The sequence below is a fragment of the Perca flavescens genome, chromosome 7 (genome assembly GCF_004354835.1).
Source record: "Perca flavescens isolate YP-PL-M2 chromosome 7, PFLA_1.0, whole genome shotgun sequence".
In the NCBI taxonomy this organism is placed as follows: domain Eukaryota; kingdom Metazoa; phylum Chordata; class Actinopteri; order Perciformes; family Percidae; genus Perca; species Perca flavescens.
In genome coordinates, this window is record NC_041337.1 from 35,145,514 (window position 1) to 35,169,376 (window position 23,863).

The 23,863-nt window shown below is 35.0% G+C and overlaps 2 protein-coding genes across 4 annotated transcripts in view; one reads left to right on the forward strand and one right to left on the reverse strand.

The window, feature by feature from the left end:
• Window positions 1-3,159, forward strand: part of tsr2 (TSR2 ribosome maturation factor) — a 6,239-nt gene extending 3,080 nt beyond the window's left edge. Inside the window, exon 5 of one of the 2 annotated variants that reach the window (XM_028583384.1) lies at window positions 2,776-3,159. In XM_028583384.1, the coding sequence (XP_028439185.1) occupies window positions 2,776-2,895 (120 nt within the window). In that variant the 3' untranslated portion in view covers window positions 2,896-3,159. The remainder of the gene's footprint in view (window positions 1-2,775) is intronic. The other variant, XM_028583385.1, reaches the window with a different exon arrangement.
• Window positions 3,160-11,724: 8,565 nt separating this feature from the next.
• srpk3 (SRSF protein kinase 3) overlaps window positions 11,725-23,863 on the reverse strand; it is a 29,437-nt gene continuing 17,298 nt past the window's right edge. For both annotated transcript variants that reach the window (XM_028582173.1, XM_028582172.1), the window contains exons 9-17: window positions 23,163-23,188; window positions 22,742-22,834; window positions 20,999-21,053; window positions 18,968-19,186; window positions 17,757-17,854; window positions 17,547-17,654; window positions 14,367-14,436; window positions 14,170-14,262; window positions 11,725-11,968 (exon numbers count right to left, since the gene is read on the reverse strand). In XM_028582173.1, the coding sequence (XP_028437974.1) occupies window positions 11,784-11,968; window positions 14,170-14,262; window positions 14,367-14,436; window positions 17,547-17,654; window positions 17,757-17,854; window positions 18,968-19,186; window positions 20,999-21,053; window positions 22,742-22,834; window positions 23,163-23,188 (947 nt within the window). In that variant the 3' untranslated portion in view covers window positions 11,725-11,783. The remainder of the gene's footprint in view (window positions 11,969-14,169; window positions 14,263-14,366; window positions 14,437-17,546; window positions 17,655-17,756; window positions 17,855-18,967; window positions 19,187-20,998; window positions 21,054-22,741; window positions 22,835-23,162; window positions 23,189-23,863) is intronic.

Here is a 23,863-nt window from a genome sequence, read left to right on the forward strand (position 1 = left end):
TATGACTTTTTTGGGGGTTTTCAACATACTATACTATGATTTTTTTACTTTTTATGACATACTATAGTATGACTTTTGACTTTTTTTTCGAAATACTATATTACTTTTTTTCGACATCCTATACTATGACTTTATTCAACATCCTATACTATGACTTTATTCAACATACTATACTATGACTTTATTCAACATACTATACTATGACTTTATTCAACATCCTATACTATGACTTTATTCAACATACTATACTAAGACTTTATTCAACATACTATACTATGACTTTATTCAACATACTATACTAAGACTTTATTCAACATACTATACTATGACTTTATTCAACATACTATACTATGACTTTATTCAACATACTATACTAAGACTTTATTCAACATACTATACTATGACTTTATTCAACATACTATACTATGACTTTATTCAACATACTATAATATGACTTTATTCAACATACTATAATATGACTTTATTCAACATACTATAATATGACTTTATTCAACATACTATAATATGACTTTATTCAACATACTATAATATGACTTTATTCAACATACTATACTATGACTTTATTCAACATACTATACTATGACTTTATTCAACATACTATAATATGAATTTATTCAACATACTATAATATGACTTTATTCAACATACTATACTATGACTTTATTCAACATACTATAATATGACTTTATTCAACATACTATACTATGACTTTATTCAACATACTATAATATGACTTTATTCAACATACTATACTATGACTTTATTCAACATACTATAATATGACTTTATTCAACATACTATACTATGACTTTATTCAACATACTATAATATGACTTTATTCAACATACTATAATATGACTTTATTCAACATACTATAATATGACTTTATTCAACATACTATACTATGACTTTCTTCAACATACTATAATATGACTTTATTCAACATACTATAATATGACTTTATTCTACATACTATAATATGACTTTATTCAACATACTATAATATGACTATTCAACATACTATACTATGACTTTATTCAACATACTATAATATGACTTTATTCAACATACTATAATATGACTTTATTCAACATACTATAATATGACTTTATTCAACATACTATACTATGACTTTATTCAACATACTATAATATGACTTTATTCAACATACTATACTATGACTTTATTCAACATACTATAATATGACTTTATTCAACATACTATAATATGACTTTATTCAACATACTATAATATGACTTTATTCAACATACTATAATATGACTTTATTCTACATACTATAATATGACTTTATTCAACATACTATATACTATGACTTTATTCAACATACTTTACTATAACTTTATTCAACATACTATAATATGACTTTATTCAACATACTATAATATGACTTTATTCAACATACTATAATATGACTTTATTCAACATACTATACTATGACTTTATTCAACATACTATAATATGACTTTATTCAACATCCTATAATATGACTTTATTCAACATACTATACTATGACTTTATTCAACATCCTATAATATGACTTTATTCAACATACTATAATAAGACTTTATTCAACATACTATAATATGACTTTATTCAACATACTATAATATGACTTTATTCAACATACTATAATATGACTTTATTCAACATACTATACTATGACTTTATTCAACATACTATAATATGACTTTATTCAACATACTATAATTTGACTTTATTCAACATACTATACTATGACTTTATTCAACATACTATACTATGACTTTATTCAACATACTATACTATGACTTTATTCAACATACTATAATATGACTTTATTCAACATACTATACTATGACTTTATTCAACATACTATAATATGACTTTATTCAACATACTATACTATGACTTTATTCAACATACTATACTATGACTTTATTCAACATACTATACTATGACTTTATTCAACATACTATACTATGACTTTATTCAACATACTATATACTATGACTTTATTCAACATACTTTACTATAACTTTATTCAACATACTATACTATGACTTTATTCAACATACTATAATATGACTTTATTCAACATACTATAATATGACTTTATTCAACATACTATAATATGACTTTATTCAACATACTATACTATGACTTTATTCAACATACTATACTATGACTTTATTCAACATACTATACTATGACTTTATTCAACATACTATACTATGACTTTATTCAACATACTATATACTATGACTTTATTCAACATACTATACTATGACTTTATTCAACATACTATACTATGACTTTATTCAACATACTATACTATGACTTTATTCAACATACTATACTATGACTTTATTCAACATACTATATACTATGACTTTATTCAACATACTTTACTATAACTTTATTCAACATACTATACTATGACTTTATTCAACATACTATATACTATGACTTTATTCAACATACTTTACTATAACTTTATTCAACATACTATACTATGACTTTATTTACTATACTAGGGCTTTTTTTTACTTTATTCGACATCCTATAGTATGACTTTATTGACTTTATTCGACATCCTATACTAACCTTTAAGCCTTAAACCTCTACTTCCCTGCTGTGTTTATGTGCAGCTGCAGATCCTTTACATATTATAATTCTACAACCCACAGCTATCAGCCCCATGACTCCTGACTCCTGGTTATTTGCATATAGTAAAATGTGTGTTGTGTTGCTCAGATGATGGAGTGTGAGTCGTCCGGTCCATCAGTCAGCAGGACCGATCCTCCTCCTCCTCCTCCTCCTCCTCCTCTGCAGGGTGAAGAGGACGGTTGGACGGTGGTGAGGAAGAAGAAGTGAAGATGAAGAGCGTTATGAACTGATAAACTCAGCTTGTCCTCAAGGACTCCCCCAGTGTGTGTGAGACCCTGACAAAGACTCCCCCGGTGTGTGTGAGACCCTGACAAAGACTCCCCCAGTGTGTGTGAGACCCTGACAAAGACTCCCCCAGTGTGTTTTTAATGGACGTAAGCTGTGTGCAGCCTGAAGGGAGAAGCTCCATGAATCCAGACTCAGTCTGCTGTCTGTGGTTGGTTTGATATTAAAGCTGCTGGAACCACCGTCTGCTGGCTCTCTGGGAAATTACACATGCATGTTGTATGTTGTATAGTGGATAGCCAAAATGTCAACATTGTCATGAGGTCAGAATTTTGACATACTATACTATGACTTTTTTTATTTTTTTCAACATACTATACTATGACTTTTTAAATTTTTTTCGACATAATATACTATGACTTTTTTAATTTTTTTTCAACATACTATACTATGACTTTTTTTATTTTTTCAACATAATATACTATGACTTTTTTCGACATAGTATATTATGACTTTTTACATTTTTTTCGACAAAATATACTATGACTTTTTTTCCAACATACTATACTATGACTTTTTTTTTTCAACATAATATACTATGACTTTTTTTTTTCGACATACTATACTATGACTTTTTTTCAACATACTATACTATGACTTTTTCAACATACTATACTATGACTTTTTCAACATACTATACTATGACTTTTTCAACATACTATACTATGACTTTTTTTTTTCGACATAATATACTATGACTTTTTTAATTTTTTTTCAACATACTATACTATGACTTTTTTTATTTTTTTCGACATAATATACTATGACTTTTTTCGACATGGTATACTATGACTTTTTACATTTTTTTTCGACAAAATATACTATGACTTTTTTCGACATAGTATACTATGACTTTTTACATTTTTTTTGACAAAATATACTATGACTTTTTTAACATACTATACTATGACTTTTTTTCCAACATAATATACTATGACTTTTTTTCAACATACTATACTATGACTTTTTTTCAACATACTATACTATGACTTTTTTAACATACTATACTATGACTTTTTTAACATACTATACTATGACTTTTTTAACATACTATACTATGACTTTTTTTCGACATACTATATTATGAGTTTTAAAAAAAAAAATTCGACATACTATACAATGACTATTTTTTCTTTTTTTTTCGACATATTCAGCAAAAAAGGAAAAGTCCTCTCACTTTCAACTGCTTTTATTTTCAGCCAACTTAACATGTGTAAAACTTTGTGTGAACATAAAAAAGATTCAACTTCTAAGAACTAAACTGAACAATGTTACACAGACATGGGACCAACAGAAATGGAAACATGTGTCCCTGAACAATCTATCCCTGTATGGATGTGATATGATGTATAACAGCTGTATACTACTATCCCTGTATAGATGTGATATGATGTATAACAGCTGTATACTACTATCCCTGTATAGATGTGATATGATGTATAACAGCTGTATACTACTATCTCTGTATGGATGTGATATGATGTATAACAGCTGTATACTACTATCTCTGTATGCATGTGATATGATGTATAACAGCTGTATACTACTATCTCTGTATGGATGTGATATGATGTATAACAGCTGTATACTACTATCCCTGTATGGATGTGATATGATGTATAACAGCTGTATACTAATATCCCTGTATGCATGTGATATGATGTTTTTATGTTCATACAAAGTTTTATGGCTGAAAATAAAAGCAGTTGAAAGTGAGAGGACGTTTCTTATTTTGTTGAGTATACTATACTATGACTTTATTAAAACTTTTGTTGACATACTATACTATGACTTTTTTTGTACTTTTTCACCATACTATACTATGACTTTTTTAAAACTTTTGTCGACATACTATTCTATGACTTTATTCAATGTTGACATTTATAGCCACAAGTCAACATTGTCATGAGGTCAGAATTTCGACATACTGTACTATGACTTTTTTTGTACTTTTTCGACATACTATACTATGACTTTGGGGTTTTTTCGACATACTATAATATGACTTTTTGTTTTTTTCAACATACTATACTATGACTTTTTTCACTTTTTTCGACATACTATACTATGACTTTTTTAAAACTTTTGTCGACATACTATACTATGACTTTATTCAATGTTGACATTTATAGCCACAAGTCACTTTGTGGTTTTTTCGACATACTATACTATGACTTTTTTCGATTTTTTCCACATACTATAATATGACCTTTTTTTGTACTTTTTCACCATACTATACTATGACTTTTTGTTTTTTTCGACATACTATAATATGACTTTTTGTTTTTTTCGACATACTATACTATGACTTTTTTCGACATACTATAATATGACTTTTTGTTTTTTTCGACATACTATACTATGACTTTTTTTTTTGTACTTTTCACCATACTATACTATGACTTTTTTTGACATACTATACTATGACCTTTTTACTTTTTTCACCATACTATACTATGACTTTTTTAAAACTTTTGTCGACATACTATACTATGACTTTATTCAATGTTGACATTTATAGCCACAAGTCACTTTGTGGTTTTTTCGACATACTATACTATGACTTTTTTCGATTTTTTCCACATACTATAATATGACCTTTTTTTTGTACTTTTTCACCATACTATACTATGACTTTTTGTTTTTTTCAACATACTATAATATGACTTTTTGTTTTTTTCGACATACTATACTATGACTTTTTTCGACATACTATAATATGACTTTTTTTTTTTTTCGACATACTATACTATGACTTTTTTTGTACTTTTTCACCATACTATACTATGACTTTTTGGTTTTTTTCGACATACTATACTATGACTTTTTTTGACATACTATACTATGACCTTTTTACTTTTTTCGACATACTATACTATGACTTTTTTTAAACTTTTGTCGACATACTATACTATGACTTTATTCAATGTTGACATTTATAGCCACAAGTCAACATTGTCATGAGGTCAGAATTTCGACATACTGTACTATGACTTTTTTTGTACTTTTTCACCATACTATACTATGACTTTTTGGTTTTTTTCGACATACTATACTATGACTTTTTTTGACATACTATACTATGACCTTTTTACTTTTTTCGACATACTATACTATGACTTTTTTTAAACTTTTGTCGACATACTATACTATGACTTTATTCAATGTTGACATTTATAGCCACAAGTCACTTTGTGGTTTTTTCGACATACTATACTATGACTTTTTTCGATTTTTTCCACATACTATAATATGACCTTTTTTTGTACTTTTTCACCATACTATACTATGACTTTTTGTTTTTTTCGACATACTATAATATGACTTTTTGTTTTTTTCGACATACTATACTATGACTTTTTTCGACATACTATAATATGACTTTTTGTTTTTTTCGACATACTATACTATGACTTTTTTTGTACTTTTTCACCATACTATACTATGACTTTTTTTGACATACTATACTATGACCTTTTTACTTTTTTCACCATACTATACTATGACTTTTTTAAAACTTTTGTCGACCTACTATACTATGACTTTATTCAATGTTGACATTTTTAGCCACAAGTCAACATTGTCATGAGGTTAGAATTTCGACATACTGTACTATGACTTTTTTTGTACTTTTTTGACATACTATACTATGAATTTGGTTTTTTTTCGACATACTATAATATGACTTTTTGTTTTTTTCAACATACTATACTATGACCTTTTTCACTTTTTTCGACATACTATACTATGACTTTTTTAAAACTTTTTTCGACATACTATACTATGACTTTATTCAATGTTGACATTTATAGCCACAAGTCACTTTGTGGTTTTTTCGACATACTATACTATGACTTTTTTCGATTTTTTCCACATACTATAATATGACCTTTTTTTGTACTTTTTCACCATACTATACTATGACTTTTTGTTTTTTTCAACATACTATAATATGACTTTTTGTTTTTTTCGACATACTATACTATGACTTTTTTCGACATACTATAATATGACTTTTTGTTTTTTTCGACATACTATACTATGACTTTTTTTGTACTTTTTCACCATACTATACTATGACTTTTTGGTTTTTTTCGACATACTATACTATGACTTTTTTTGACATACTATACTATGACCTTTTTACTTTTTTCGACATACTATACTATGACTTTTTTTAAACTTTTGTCGACATACTATACTATGACTTTATTCAATGTTGACATTTATAGCCACAAGTCAACATTGTCATGAGGTCAGAATTTCGACATACTGTACTATGACTTTTTTTGTACTTTTTCGACATACTATACTATGACTTTGGGGTTTTTTCGACATACTATAATATGACTTTTTGTTTTTTTCAACATACTATACTATGACTTTTTTCACTTTTTTCGACATACTATACTATGACTTTATTCAATGTTGACATTTATAGCCACAAGTCACTTTGTGGTTTTTTCGACATACTATACTATGACTTTTTTCGATTTTTTCCACATACTATAATATGACCTTTTTTTGTACTTTTTCACCATACTATACTATGACTTTTTGTTTTTTTCAACATACTATAATATGACTTTTTGTTTTTTTCGACATACTATACTATGACTTTTTTCGACATACTATACTATGACTTTTTTTAAACTTTTTTCGACATACTATACTATGACTTTTTTTGTACTTTTTCACCATACTATACTATGACTTTTTGGTTTTTTTCGACATACTATACTATGACTTTTTTTGACATACTATACTATGACCTTTTTACTTTTTTCGACATACTATACTATGACTTTTTTTAAACTTTTGTCGACATACTATACTATGACTTTATTCAATGTTGACATTTATAGCCACAAGTCAACATTGTCATGAGGTCAGAATTTCGACATACTGTACTATGACTTTTTTTGTACTTTTTCGACATACTATACTATGACTTTGGGGTTTTTTCGACATACTATAATATGACTTTATTCAATGTTGACATTTATAGCCACAAGTCACTTTGTGGTTTTTTCGACATACTATACTATGACTTTTTTCGATTTTTTCCACATACTATAATATGACCTTTTTTTGTACTTTTTCACCATACTATACTATGACTTTTTGTTTTTTTCGACATACTATACTATGACTTTTTTTTTTTTTCGACATACTATAATATGACTTTTTGTTTTTTTCGACATACTATACTATGACTTTTTTTGTACTTTTTCACCATACTATACTATGACTTTTTGGTTTTTTCGACATACTATACTTTGACTTTTTTTGTACTTTTTCACCATACTATACTATGACTTTTTTTGACATACTATACTATGACCTTTTTACTTTTTTCGACCTACTATACTATGACACAAAAAACCACGCACCATAGCAAAAAGCCACACAACACATGCAGGTCCACATTACAACAGCAACAGTGACTTCCAGATTTAATGGCAGTCAGAATACATAGCAGTTTTCATAGGTTTTTTTTTTTTTTTTACTTAGGTTGACTCAGTGGGAAACTGACAGTCTTCGTTACCCACAATCCTTTTGAGGTCTGGTTGTACTCTGTTGTGGCCACTCGAAGCGACTCGTTCACTCATTTGTCACTAGAGGGGCATTCAGCAGTGAAAGGGTTAATGAGGAAGGTGATCTGTAGCCGCTGTTTTTCTTCAGGTTGCAGAATCTGTCCATAAAAAATTCTGCTGCATTATTTTTTTAAGTTTAAAATAATTGGCAAATGAATTGGCAGATGCATTCAAATGCTTTTTTTATGTTTTATTTTTTGTACTTATCTGAACTGTTTCAAAAAGTAAAAAAAATAAAAATAAATCCACCAATAACACAGTCCCCAGCCACACAGTAAGAGCCTCAAAGGAGCACACAGCCCCTGTACTATACTATGACTTTTTTTTACTTTTTTCGACATACTATACCAGCGGTGTCAAACTCGGTTTCACTAAGGTCCACACTGGAAAATTAGAGTCACATCAAGGGGGATTTCTTTTATTTTTTTCGACATACTATACTATGTTGTTTTTTACTTTTTTGACATACTATCCTAAGACTTTTTTTTTTTTACTTTTTTCAACTTACTATACTATGACTTTCTTCGACATACTATACTATGACTTTTGGGTTTTTTCGAAATACTATACTAGGGCTTTTTTTTACTTTATTCGACATCCTATAGTATGACTTTATTGACTTTATTCGACATCCTATACTAACCTTTAAGCCTTAAACCTCTACTTCCCTGCTGTGTTTATGTGCAGCTGCAGATCCTTTACATATTATAATTCTACAACCCACAGCTATCAGCCCCATGACTCCTGACTCCTGGTTATTTGCATATAGTAAAATGTGTGTTGTGTGCTCAGATGATGGAGTGTGAGTCGTCCGGTCCATCAGTCAGCAGGACCGATCCTCCTCCTCCTCCTCTGCAGGGTGAAGAGGACGGTTGGACGGTGGTGAGGAAGAAGAAGTGAAGATGAAGAGCGTTATGAACTGATAAACTCAGCTCGTCCTCAGGGACGGGACTCTGTGTGTGTGAGACCCTGACAAAGACTCCCCCAGTGTGTTTTTAATGGACGTAAGCTGTGTGCAGCCTGAAGGGAGAAGCTCCATGAATCCAGACTCAGTCTGCTGTCTGTGGTTGGTTTGATATTAAAGCTGCTGGAACCACCGTCTGCTGGCTCTCTGGGAAATTACACATGTATGTTGTATGGATGTGTAATTTAAAGTGTGTAATTTTCATATTTTTGGCTATCCTTCCCACCCATATAATAAAAGGGAAGCGATTTTGTTTCTCAAAGAAAGTATAACTGTGTGTTTGAGTCATTCCTGGTGTATTGTTTGGTTAATCCTGGGCTCCGTAGTCGACTATAGAACTTCTGAACTCACTGGCCATAATTAATCATTTTATAGAGTAATCCATTTCTGTTCCCCACCTCTAAAGGGTTACATAGACCACCTTTGTGGAGTCCAAACTAGGACTAATCGAGACCAAGTCAAGACCGAGTCCAGGACAGAAAAAAATAACAAAAAATAAGTGTTATGATGCCGCTGCAGGTGTCTTACGAAGTTTGACGTTGTCCCACAGGTTTCAGAAATGGTTGTTTTGCAGAATTTGCAGTCTGTTTCTTTTTAGGCGCAGTGCTGAGAAATTTGTGATTTCTATAACCAAATTTGATTATGGCAGAATTGGCGGACATCTTCGTTTGATACAGTGTGTGTGAATCAATGAAAAATGAATGGCACTAACGTTAGCAAGCAGATACAGGGCGTGTGTAGATAATCTAGTGTGTGATTGGTTATCAGGTGGCCAGTGTTTCACTTTCCCTCCAATATCATTATAAACATAATAAAAGACGCCTGGACTCAGTCGAGACCAAAAGCCACATTTGGCAAGACCAGTTGCCGAGACAAGTCCAAATACCGAGCCCTGGGTATCCTGCTCTGCCTTTGAGAAAATGAAAGCTCAGATGGACCAATCAGGAATCTTCTCCTTATGATGTCATAAGGGGAAAAGTTACCTCCCCTTTCTCTGCTTTGCCCGCCCAGAGAATTTGGCCCACCCATGAGAGAGAGAGAGAGAGAGAGAGAGACATCATGGCTTTCAAACGAGCAAAGTGGCAGTTGGTCAAGACCCAACCCCCCCACACTCCACCTTGCCAGATACAGTATTAGGGGACCACTAAGGTCTATATAAAAGAGACTTCAGATACAGTAGTAGGGGACCACTAAGGTCTATATAAAAGAATCCAAAGAGCACTATTTCATGGGACCTTTAAGTACTACCCCAAAATGAGGATGTACTTTGACAGAGTTCAAGGGAAATGTCTCAGACGATCGTTCAGTCATCTTTATTTTCACAGAAGAAGAAATGTTCCACACAAACGGACACATGTAAAAAAAACTGGTGATGTCACTGTGACTGGAGGAGGGGCCGGAGTTGGGGCTCATTTCAAGGCACTATTTATTAATTTATTATATGAACATAGAAACAAGGCGAACAGGTCAGAGGTGATTCACGTTGAGCTACAGAGATCAGAGTCAGTGAGAGGGTCGCTACAGTGTGCTCGTCTATATCACAACTCATCGGGGAAGGGGGGGGTTTAGGAGTCTTAGAAGTCTCTGATCAATAATCAATAAATGAGAAGTTTTCATAAAAAGGAGAGAAGGAAAGAGTCAGTTAAATATCAACTCAGCCAAAAGTCAAAAAAGGAACAGACAGAATTCAGCAGAATCAGAAAAACTGAAAATCACCAACAGTTTAAAGAGCAGAAATAAACAGAAACTGAGTTCAAATCAATCAACCAACCAACCAACCAACCAACCAACCAACCAACTTATCCATCATACTATCAGAATGGGACACAGGAAATCAACACAGAGATTTCTAACACTCCTAAACACAGCGTGTCTGTGTGTGTTTGTTTGTGTGTGTCTCTGTGTGTTTATGTGTGTGTGAGATCAGCTGTGTTTTTGTGTGTGTCTCTGTGTGCGTGTGTGTGTGAGATCAGCTGTGTGTTTATGCGTTTGTGTGTGTGTCTCTGTGTGTGTGTGAGATCAGCTGTGTGTTTATGTGCGTGTGTGAGATCAGCTGTGTTTTTGTGTGTGTGTGTGAGATCAGCTGTGTGTTTATGTGCGTGTGTGAGATCAGCTGTGTTTTTGTGTGTGTGAGATCAGCTGTGTGTTTATGTGCGTGTGTGAGATCAGCTGTGTGTGTGTGTGTGTGTGTGTGTGTGTGTGTGTGTGTGTGTGTGTGATAAGCTGTGTGTGTTTGTCTCTGTGTGTGTTTATGTGTGCAGCCATGCGTGCTGCAGACACTGCGCTGCCGTTGCTCTGCACTCCGGCTGCAGCTCCAACATGGTGGACAGGAAGTCGCTGAACTGCGCCGCCTGGTCCAGCGGCCACTCGTACTTCTCCAGCAGGACCTCGAACAGAGCCCAGGGCTTCAGGCTGGAGATGTGGCGCAGCTCACCTGAGACACATCAGACAGGTAGACAGAGGAAGACAGGATGGCATGAGAAGCTTTTTAAAAAGTCATAGTATAGTATGACTTTTTAAAAAGCTTCTCATGCCATCCTATATTATGTCGAAAAAATAAAAAAGTCATATTATAGTATGTCGAAAAAAGTCATAGTATCATAGTATAGTATGTCTAAAAAATAAAAAAGTCATAATATAGTATGTTGAAAAAATAAAAAAGTCATAATATAGTATGTCTAAAAAATAAAAAAGTCATAATATAGTATGTTGAAAAAATAAAAAAGTCATAATATAGTATGTTGAAAAAATAAAAAAGTCATAATATAGTATGTCGAAAAAATTAAAAAAGTCATTGTATAGTATGTCGAAAAAAGTCATATTATAGTATGTCGAAGAAATAAAATCATAGTATAATATGTCGAAAAAATAAAAAAGTCATAGTATGTCGAAAAAATTAAAAAAGTCATATAGTAGGACAAAAAAAAAGTCATAGTATAGTATGTTGAAAAAATAAAAAAGTCATAGTATAGTATGTTGAAAAAATAAAAAAGTCATAGTATAGTATGTTGAAAAAATAAAAAAGTCATAGTATAGTATGTCGAAAAAATAAAAAAGTCATAGTATAGTATGTCGAAAAAATAAAAGTCATAGTATAGTATGTCGAAAAAAAAAAAGTCATAGTATAGTATGTTCAAAAAAAAAAAAAAGTCATAGTATAGTATGTCGAAAAAAAAAAAAGTCATAGTATAGTATGTCGAAAAAAATAAAAAGTCATAGTAAATGTCGAAAAAATAAAAAAGTCATAGTATAGTATGTCGAAAAAATAAAAGTCATAGTATAGTATGTCGAAAAAATAAAAAAGTCATAGTATAGTATGTCGAAAAAATAAAAAAGTCATAGTATAGTATGTCGAAAAAAAAGTCATAGTATAGTATGTCAAAAAAATAAAAAAGTCATAGTATAGTATGTTGAAAATAAAGTCATAGTATAGTATGTCGAAAAAATAAAAAAGTCATAATATAGTATGTCGAAAATAAAGTCATAGTATAGTATGTCGAAAAAATAAAAAAAGTCATAGTATAGTATGTCGAAAAAATAAAGTCATAGTATAGTATGTCGAAAAAAGTCATAGTAGTGGCCAGTTAGCTCAGTTGGTAGAGCGGGCGCACATAAATAGAGGTTTATTCCTCGATGCAGAAGGTCCAGGTCCAAAGTCTCTCTCTCCTTTCATGTCTGAGCTGTCCTATCATTAAAGGGCGGAAAAGCCCAAAAAAAAAAAAATAAAATCAAAAAAATAAATTCAAATAAGTCATAATATAGTAGGTCGATGTTAACATGGCCGCTGGAAAAGCTGGGCAGCCCTTCCTGTCCAATCACATGGCTTTAACCTGGTGTTCGAGAGCTCCAAGTTTCTACTTTCAGCAACATTGAGATTAAAAAAAACATTTGAAAACAGATTTTTTTTTTAAAAGTCATAGTATGGTATGTCAAAACAATTAAAAAAAAGTCATAGTATAGTATGTCAAAAAAAAAAAAAAAAGTCATAGTATAGTATGTCAAAACAATTAAAAAAAAAGTCATAGTATAGTATGTCAAAAATAAAAAAAGTCATAGTATAGTATGTCAAAAATAAAAAAAGTCATAGTATAGTATGTCAAAAAAAAAGTCATAGTATAGTATGTCAAAAAAAAAAAAAGTCATAGTATAGTATGTCAAAAAAAAAAAGTCATAGTATAGTATGTCAAAAAAAATAAAATAAAGTCATAGTATAGTACGTCAAAAATAAAAAAAGTCATAGTATAGTATGTCAAAAAAAAAGTCATAGTATAGTATGTAGAAAAAAAGCAACCAAGAGTTCGAGTCCGACCTGTGATGGTTTTCCTGCATGTCTTCCCCCTCTCTCTCCCCTTTCATATGTCAGCTTTTCCTATCCAATAACGGCAGAAATGGCCATAAAAATAAAAAAAATAATAAAAAAAATCATAGGACACAATGTCGAAAAAAATTATGTTAACATGGCCGCCGGAAAACATTCCCGTCCAATCACATGGCTTCAGCGGTCAATGTAAACCTGGTGTTCCAGTACGTCGCGAGCTCCAAGTTTCTACTTTCAGCAACATTGATGGAGATTAAAAAAACATTTGAAGACAGACAGAGAGACAGACAGACAGACAGAGAGACAGACAGTCTCACCTCTCCTGTTGAAGTACTCTCTGGAGTACCGGCCAGACAAAGCGAACGGCAGAGGAATCGGTCCGAGCAGCTCGATGACGTGAGCGATGTGATCTGAACACAAAGAAGTCAAAATCCTTCGCTGAAGTACTCTCTGGTGCGTTAGTCATGCTGAGTGCATTACTGTGTATTATACTGTGTATTATAAGGTGAAGTACCTTCGTCTCTGGTGTAATCTTCTCCTGAATGAGGTTCAAACAGGTAATCTCCCGTCGCCAACTCAAACGCCTGAAACAACAAACCGTAAATCTAAACTGGGGTTGGGTAACGCAGTGTTTTTCAACCTTTTTTTGAGCCACGGCACATTTTTTTACATTAAAAAAAATCCTGCGGCACACCACCAACCAAAAATGTTACAAAATGACACATTGTAGCCTAAAAAAAAACTCAGAATCAGAATTTTTACTTTTTAAAAATCGCTTTTGCAGGCTTACATCGATGATCTCGGCCCTACTGTTTACATCATTGACATGTATAAGAATAGACCAACAGAGCCCGTTGCTCTGGACAGAGACCAGTGAAGGATAGTAGAAGTCTCTTTTCCGGTGATCTCTTTCTTTACTGAGCAGCCTCCAACTGAGAGAGACAACTTAGATGTGACGTGAGCAACCTGTCTGAAAGTGTGAAGTCTTCTGGTAGCTGTGCCGAGAGAAATCTCAATCATTCCCAATCTTACAGAGACGGAGAGTGTAGGTATATGTAAGGAGATAACATGGACACTAGGGCTGTAGCGATACACTAATCTCACGATACACGACATTCAGCTCACGATACGATATATATCACGATATTCAGCCACCGATACGATTCGATTCGATATATTTCGATACACTTACATCATTTTCTGAAAGATTTAAAGGGGACCGAGTGATTTTGGTGACATCTTGTGAGTGTTCCATTTACTTGGATTTAATTAATTGAACTGAAAACATCAATTACACAATATATGTCTCTGACTGGACCGAGAGTCTACAGCAGGGATCATCAACTACATTTTTTTCAGAATTATTCTAAGCACTCTGGTGGCCGGACTTTCAAATAAAGAAAATAAAGTGAATTTATACCTAATACTAATTACGCCTATTGTTGTTTGAAATTTTCACTTTCTTACTGAATTAATGTTACTATTTTTTAACATGTATTAGTGTGAGCAAACTCCTAAAAAATATGGAAACTCCATAATGATAACTGGCTCTTTAACTAGAAAAAGATCTCAGACTAGGAGGCAGTTCACTGAGGAGTGATGGTTAGTCTGTGATTATGGAAACATTATTGTAGTATGCAGCATCCTGATTGGTGGAAAATGCTTGCAGAAAGAGAGGCTGTTGTCAGGTAAACATGTCACTGTCAAAGAGGCTGAAGCGAAAAGTTGACGTGGAAAAGCCAAAAGCCCAGCTTTAATGATGAATGACTACGCACTCGTCATGTATGCCTCATTTGCAATGAAACGATGTTGTTGCAAAATAATACAACCATCATCCTCATCCTCATCATCATCATCACTCAAACATAACGATCGCGTCATTCACGTGCATATTAAGTAGCTCCAGATTGTCCGCTCTAGCGGAGAGTTTGGTTTGTGAGGTTTACAAGAATTTGTCCAAATGTCCAGATTCCCGGCAACCTAAGAAACAGTTAGACTACAAATAGCCAGCTTTTGTTTTAGCTTGTTTGTAAAAAATCGCTATTTGCAGAGTAGAGCTGTGTTTAATGTAAAACAGCGCGGTGGACTGAGCAGACTGAAATATCACTTTCTACATGTTGATGCCGGTCTACACAGGTGAGTGCGTTGATAAGTGTTGACTTTCTACTCACGAAGGTTTAATTGGAGCCTATTTACAGAAAAGAGACCAGCGTGAGTTCATCTGCCCCAGCCGCCGTTGGTAACTCTGTATCGTTCCCAGTCAGGTGCTGCGTGTTTTAACCTTCAACACACACACATCTCGGCTCAGCTGTGTGTGTGTTTTAACCTTTAACACACACACACACACACACACCTCGGCTCAGCTGTGTGTGTGTTTTAACCTTTAACACACACACACACACACACACACACACACACACACACACACACACACATCTCGGCTCAGCTGTGTCGATACTTTCTTGGGGGAAAAAATATCTATTTATTTCGCAGAATCGATAAAATTGCTCAGCCTTAATAGGCACAGGCTAATTATTGATCACTAACATGCTATTGCTAGTTAACATTAGTCGTGTTTCTTTAGAAATAAACAACGGACAAATAGAGTCTTTAAACGCTTCAAATGTAAAGTTATTCTCTGTCAAAGTGACGTCAGAATGAATGGGAGTCAATGGGATGCTAACGGGAGGTGATGGCTATGTAGCATCAAAATAGCGCCATAGGAGGTTCGAGTTATGAAGCGAAGATTACCCCCCCGTTGCTTTACATCCTGTCACTGCGGGATGAGCGCGAAAGGTGGCAGTAATTCTATTGTCTTAAATCAACAAGGTCATTATTGCGCTATACTGCCACCTACTGACACAGAATAGTATTTAATTTCTCTGCCAGTCATGATGAATGCAGGCACAGCTGCACAGCAATGGCAAATTATTTGCAGTAACTCAATAAAAATTATTTGGACCAATTAAGTTAAATCTGATAATTTCTCACGGCACACAGGACAATCTCTCAAGACACACTAGTGCTGTGAGAGTTAACTGCTAAAGCGATACTGTAAAAAAATAAATAAAAAGAAGTTACCTAAACGGTGCCTGAACTGACAGCTGGCGACATTAAAGATGCCTTGTTTATTGCTGAGGCCATATGGTCAAATTTAAATGATTTATTTAAACCGTAATAATAACGTATTTCACCAGTCACTTTGTTGAATGACAATAAGAAGAACCACTAGATGGCAGAAGGGAACTTTACAACAACGTTGAAAGCACCATGAGGTCCCGAGGTGCCCTCCACTCACTCAGCCAATAGTCAGCGAGGTCCTGTTTGTGGTATCTGGTGGCGTTTTAAAAACATGCGCGAGTGAAGTTTGTGGAGAGAGATATGCTTACCAAACGTAAGCTGGGAGCAGGAATAATTAATACATAATATATAATATATAATAATAATAATAATACAAATGAAACATCTTTCCAAAAGTTAATGAGTAATCGTTAGGGCTGCACAATTAATCGCAACTACAGTATAAATAAAAATCACAATATGGACTATAGTTCAATATCCAAATCACAGGGGAGGCTCAATATTTGTTAAAGGCTAAATGTGTGCTGTGTGTGTGATTGTATGTGTGTGTGTGATTGATTGTGTGTGTCTGTGTGTGTCTGTGTTGTGTGTGTGTGTGTGTGTGTGTGTGTACCATGCAGGCGGTGCTCCAGATGTCAGCGGGCGGTCCGTACTCTGCTCCAATCAGAACCTCCAGAGCTCTGTACTGTCGGGTCTGAATGTCCTCTGTGAAATGTTTGTGCTGGAAGAGAGAGAGAGAGAGGGGGGAGGAGCCGTCTGATTGGTCAGATGTTCATACTAACACTACAGAGAGGAAGAGGAGAAGACGACGAAGGTGTCTCACCACCCAGCATGCATTTCCCAGGTCAGCGATCTTCACTCGCAGTTTGTGGGCGTTCTGAGGATCCAGAGGACTGAGGACGAAGTCGGACGCACTGAAAACTGAAAAACACAAACACCACATCAAATCTTAGTCATTATATATTATATTATTATAATATATATATATATATATATATATATATATATATATATATATATATATATATATATATATATATATATATATATATAATAATTAAAATAACATCATCACATACCCTTCACCATAGCTAGAGATTGCTATGGGGTACTTTCCATAAAATCATCTCTCAATGCAAATAAAACCAGCTATTAAGCTAACTGACATAAAATCATGCCAATCTCTAGGTACAGTGAAGGGTATGTGATGATGTGGGGGTATGGTGAAGGGTATGTGATGATGTGGGGGTATAGTGAAGGGTATGTGATGATGTGGGGGTATGGTGAAGGGTATGTGATGATGTGGGGGTATAGTGAAGGGTATGTGATGATGTGGGGGTATGGTGAAGGGTATGTGGTGATGTTGGGGGTATGGTGAAGGGTATGTGATGATGTGGGGGTATAGTGAAGGGTATGTGATGATGTGGGGGTATGGTGAAGGGTATGTGATGATGTGGGGGGTATGGTGAAGGGTATGTGATGATGTGGGGGTATGGTGAAGGGTATGTGATGATGTGGGGGTATGGTGAAGGGTATGATGATATAAAAATAAAGGTCTGCCTGCCTCTATGGGAATTTAACATAGGGGTGGACTGACTTATGCCCCCTGTATTTTAAGGAAGAACATTTATTCATTCACGATACATTATTCATTCACAAAGAAAATTGGTGTCCTAAAAGGTCGGATTTTTCCTAATTTTTTTAATTAAAGGCATTAAGATCAACTTCCAAAAGATGATTTTTTTTATTCCTCTTTTTAGTCAACTTTCGCATGGCTTCATAAACCTATGCTGAGCACTGTGTAATACTTCAAACAAAACATACTAAAGTAAATATATCCCCTCGGGGGAATTGTTGATTTACAGTTGCTCACAGTAAAATTTAAGACATAAGAGTAAGAAAAAACAAGTCCGTAAATGTGTAACATAACTGAGGTGCATGTTACCATACAGTACTGCACCAAGTAATTACTGCACGTAATTGTCCAAGAGTATCTACATTACAGAGATGTGATCCATCTCTTTGTTTTCTCACGGTCTCGTCCGCTCGAGTATCCTGACTGAGTAGAAAGTGCCGACTCAGACGTGGCTGACATCACCGAGCTGGAGAAGCCCGACAGGCCCGATGCGGGGCTGGAGAACCGGCCGGGGTCGTGGCCGTTACACCGATCCTCTAGCCAGGAGCCCGACGACTCGGGACTCGCTTTGCTGTTGGCTGCGGAGCAGGGAGGGTTTCCGTTCACTAGCAGAGAGCCTGAGAGCAAAAAGAGTACGTTAACAGAGAGCGCCATGTAGGGCTGGGCGATATGGAGAAAAATCAGATATCACCATATTCTTCACCAAATACCTCGATAGCGATATTCTAGGGTTGACAATTGGTGCTTTAACAAAATATCTTCACAATGAGATTTTAGATAAATAATCATCAGTAATGTTGGTATAATGTCTTAAGTGGGTAAAGGCGAATAATAGAACAGTTACAACAGTCTGGTAAGTTCAGAAAATGACATCACTTTACTGTAATGCAGCCTTTAAAACCAGGAGAAGACACTTATGCCATATCACGATATGACGATATCCAAAATCTAAGACGATATCAGCTCAGCTCTAGCGCCATGTTTATATGTCCGTAAGTCTGGATCAACGGAAGTACATTTCCAGGAGACTTGCAGCATTGGCAAAAACAGCAATGCAGGTATGCGAGGTGGCGCCCCGCCAAAATCTCGCGAGAATCACGACTTGCCTTACGGCACGACGTCACAGCCTTTATGGAAGACACTAGCGCGCATGGAGCATGCTCAGATTTAAACGGTTTACGGCATAACAGAAGCTGGAAATCATTTCAAAGACGTTGTAGCTATCTATGATTGTTAGATTGCTAACGTTAGCTCAAAACGCCATTCAAGTGACAGCCATTTTTTTGTGTTTGATTGCTAACTTGTAGCTAGCAGTCATTTAAAAACGTTTTAGCTATCTATGATTGTTAGATTGCTAACGTTAGCTAAAAACGCTGTTAGCATCTAGTAGGCTACTTGATTGCTAATGTTAGCTCAAAACGCCATTAGCATCTTGTAGGCTACTTGATAGCCAATATTAGCTCAAAACGCCATTAGCATCTTGTAGGCTACTTGATTGCTAATGTTAGCTCAAAACGCCGTAAGCATCTTGTAGGCTACTTGATTGCTAATGTTAGCTTAAAACGCCGTTAGCATCTTGAAGGCTACTTGATTGCTAATGTTAGCTCAAAACGCCGTTAGCATCTTGTTGGCTACTTGATTGCTAATGTTAGCTCAAAACATTGTAAGCATCTTTTAGGCTACTTGATTGCTAATGTTAGCTCAAAACGCCATTAGCATCTTGTTGGCTACTTGATTGCTAATGTTAGCTCAAAACCTTGTAAGCATCTTGTAAGCTACTAGATTGCTAATGTTAACTCAAAACGCCGTAAGCATCTTGTAAGCTACTTAATTGCTAATGTTAGCTCAAAACGCTGTTAGCATCTTGTAGGCTACTTGTCGCAAAGTGATGCATGTGCGACTCACATCTGCGCTCGACTCACTTTGGGTAGTGACAGCAGCAAAGGTAACGTTAAATACAAGTACTCGACAGCGACTTTAGGAGTCGCTCTTTGACAAAAAATGGAAACTGCATAGTATGCCTTTAAATATCTCACGCTACTGTATCGTGTAAACAGTTAACTTCAGTTAATATTGGATGTGGCCTTTTCTTTTGCGGGGTGCAAATGTTCCACCAAAACAAGTTCCTTCCCGAGACTATTTAGCAGAGCCACCGTTGCTGCGTCCGACTGTGATTGGTATAAAGAAATGCAAACAACACAGAGCCTTCTTTTCTCCTATCCCAGAATGCATCTGTGGTGTAGCCAGACCTTCCTCCGCAGCGCTGTGGAGGTAGAGTTGGGTATGCGAGACTACTTTGTCTGTGACACACACACACTTCGCAGTCGGTAATGTGAATGAGATATTCTATCACAGCACATATAACTTTATGCAGCAACACTGATAAACATTGGGATACGTACAAACAATATATTTAAGTGTGTACTTACAGTTACTGTCTGTGTCCTCGGGTTGTAACAATACACCATCCTCATCCTCCAGCCTCTGAAAACACACACACACACACACACACACACACACACACACACACACACACACACACACACACACACACACACACACACACACACACACACACACACACACACACACACACACACACACACAAATAAAAGTCATACTTTTTAAGAAGTAAAAAGTTTTGGATCTTCCAACCATATGTTAAATTAAGAGTCAATAAAGATATTCATATTGCAATAATACTGTATAATCCTACAATGAATCGTTGTGTTGTGACTTTGGCCTGGTCATCATCAAAAAAGCGAATTAGTACATTAATGATTTTGTCCATGTTGATATTAGTTGCTTCATGTACAACTTTGCATTGTTTAGCTTTTCATATAGCTAGAGGTCTAAACTCTGGGACAAGGCCATTATGTTTAAATACCTGCCATGCTGACTCCAAACAGACAGCTTTGTCGAGGCAGTTTGGGCTTCAGATAGCATTTACACAGTGGCCATCGTTAATGACAAATCATGTTCCGCTAATAACGTGCACACACGCGTTGTTTGTATCACAAACACGGTCGGTCAGTGAAGGCACAGTCGCAGCGGTTGTTGCCGATAACGTACTCATAAGACAGAGTGCACAGACCAAAGCTTTGTGGCTAGCATCTAATGACTAGCATCTAATGACTAGCATCTAATGACTAGCATATGCTACCGCTGCTGCCCTACAGTATCTTCCTTGAACATACAGTACGCTGCAGAAGCAAGCACCCGGCTCCCTCAACTTTAGGCCCCAAGTGCTTAACGGCTTCCTGTCTCCACCCTTTTCCTCTTGTCCTCTATTCACTTGTTTTTAACACCTTTCTCAACTAAAGACTGCCATGGGGACTTCCTGTGACACACTGATCTTCTCTCTCCTCTCTTTCCATTTGTGTGCATCCATGTCCCAGAAATGCTTGTTACTAACCTAGCTCTGGGGAGCTTATTCCCCGGAGACCTTATATTTTTTTTTCGCCCAGCATGTTAACTTGGATTAGGGTAACACCAAAATCATGGTTGCAGCTGTCGCCGTGGTCCTGCTGCGTGCCCTGCTACGCTCTGCGTTGTCCTGCTACATCCTGCTACGTCCTGCTACGCTCTGCGGTGTCCCGCTACATCCTGCTACCTCCTGCTATGTCCTAGGGCTGTCTTTGACTAAAGAAATTCTTAGTCGACTAACACTTATAGGATTTTGTCGACTAATCGATTAGTTGATTTAATTGACAGAGCTGTGCGCTTTGAGAGGTGGTTAAGACTAGAAAAGCACAATATAAATGTAGTTAATTAACCATCTGTAAAACTGAGTTTCTCCACAATAAATCCTGCAAAAGCACCACTTTAAATCTTGTGTTTACCATAAATGTGCTCAGAAGTTTCTTGGAAATAAGTAATTAAGCATGAATAAGTATAAAAAAATGACTAATCGACTAAAGAAATCTTAGTCGACTAAGACCAAAACGACCGATTAGTCGACTAATCGACTAAGAGGTGGCAGCCCTACTATCTCCTGCTACATCAAATCCCATGTGGACTTTTTAATTTATTAATTTTTCTAAAATAGTCATACGCTGAAATCCGGTACCAGGCCAGAGTACTTTAAGCCCTGCCACTGTCAATTCACATATATTGAAATATTAAACCGCATGCAAGTTTTTTCTATGAGTATTTTAGTATTATTACAGTACCTGTATATCCACCAGTCTCTCCTCCAACAGTTTCTGTTGACGCTTGGCTTTCCTTTTCAACTTCTTCTTCTTGTTCTTAGACAGCTTACCAACCTACACACACACAGACACACACACATACACACACACACACACAATACAGAGACATACACACACAGACATACAGACACACAGACACACAGACACACACAGTTAAGGTTGGTTTTGTCTTATTTTGAAAGCAGCAGGAGAGAAATATGACACGCAACAAACGTCCCTGACTGATATCAAACCAATGTCACAGTTTGGTTGTGTTTTAACCAATCAGCTTGCAGTTTTTTTTTTTTTTTACTGCAGGTTAAAAAGACACCCGAAACAAGTTCTCAATCTGAAATGGCAGTAACCAATGAGAACACAGCAGGCATCACACCTGGACACTTACCTGTGGATCCCTGGGAGCCATGCTAACTAGAGAGAGAGAGACACGTAGAGGCAGACAGACAGGGAGAGGGAGAAAGAGAGAGAGAACGGAAGATAACATCAGAAAACAGAGGAAATAAAGAGATGATGGAAAAATACAGAGATGATGGAAAAGATGGAAGAGTCGAGACAGACAGACAGACAGACAGACAGGTTAGAAATCTGTACAAAGAAATAAGAGGAAAAGTAGATAGCAATGAAAGCAGACAGAAAGTTGTCTGTCAAACTGAAGTCAGAATTACTAAAGAAAACAGAGAAACTGGGCTACAACTAACGATTATTTTCATTGTTGATTAATCTGTCGATTATTTTCTCGATTAATCGACTTAGTTTGGTCTCTAAAATGTCAGAAAATTGTGAAAAATGTGGATCAGTGTTTCCCCAAAAAGCCCAAGATGATGTCCTCAAAAGTCTTGTTTTGTCCCCAACTCAAAGATATTCAGTTTACTGTCCCAGAGGAGAGAAATATATTCACATTTAAGAAGCTGGAAGCAGAGAAGTTCAACATTTTTTCATACAAAAATGACTCAAACCGATTAATCGATTATCGAAGTTGTCCCGCAGCACTGTGCAGTTTGGGCAGCCGCTTTAACAACACGTGCCTGCCACCTTAACTAAGTCTTAAAAAAACAAAAAAAAAACAAATAAAGAAGTTACCCTTTA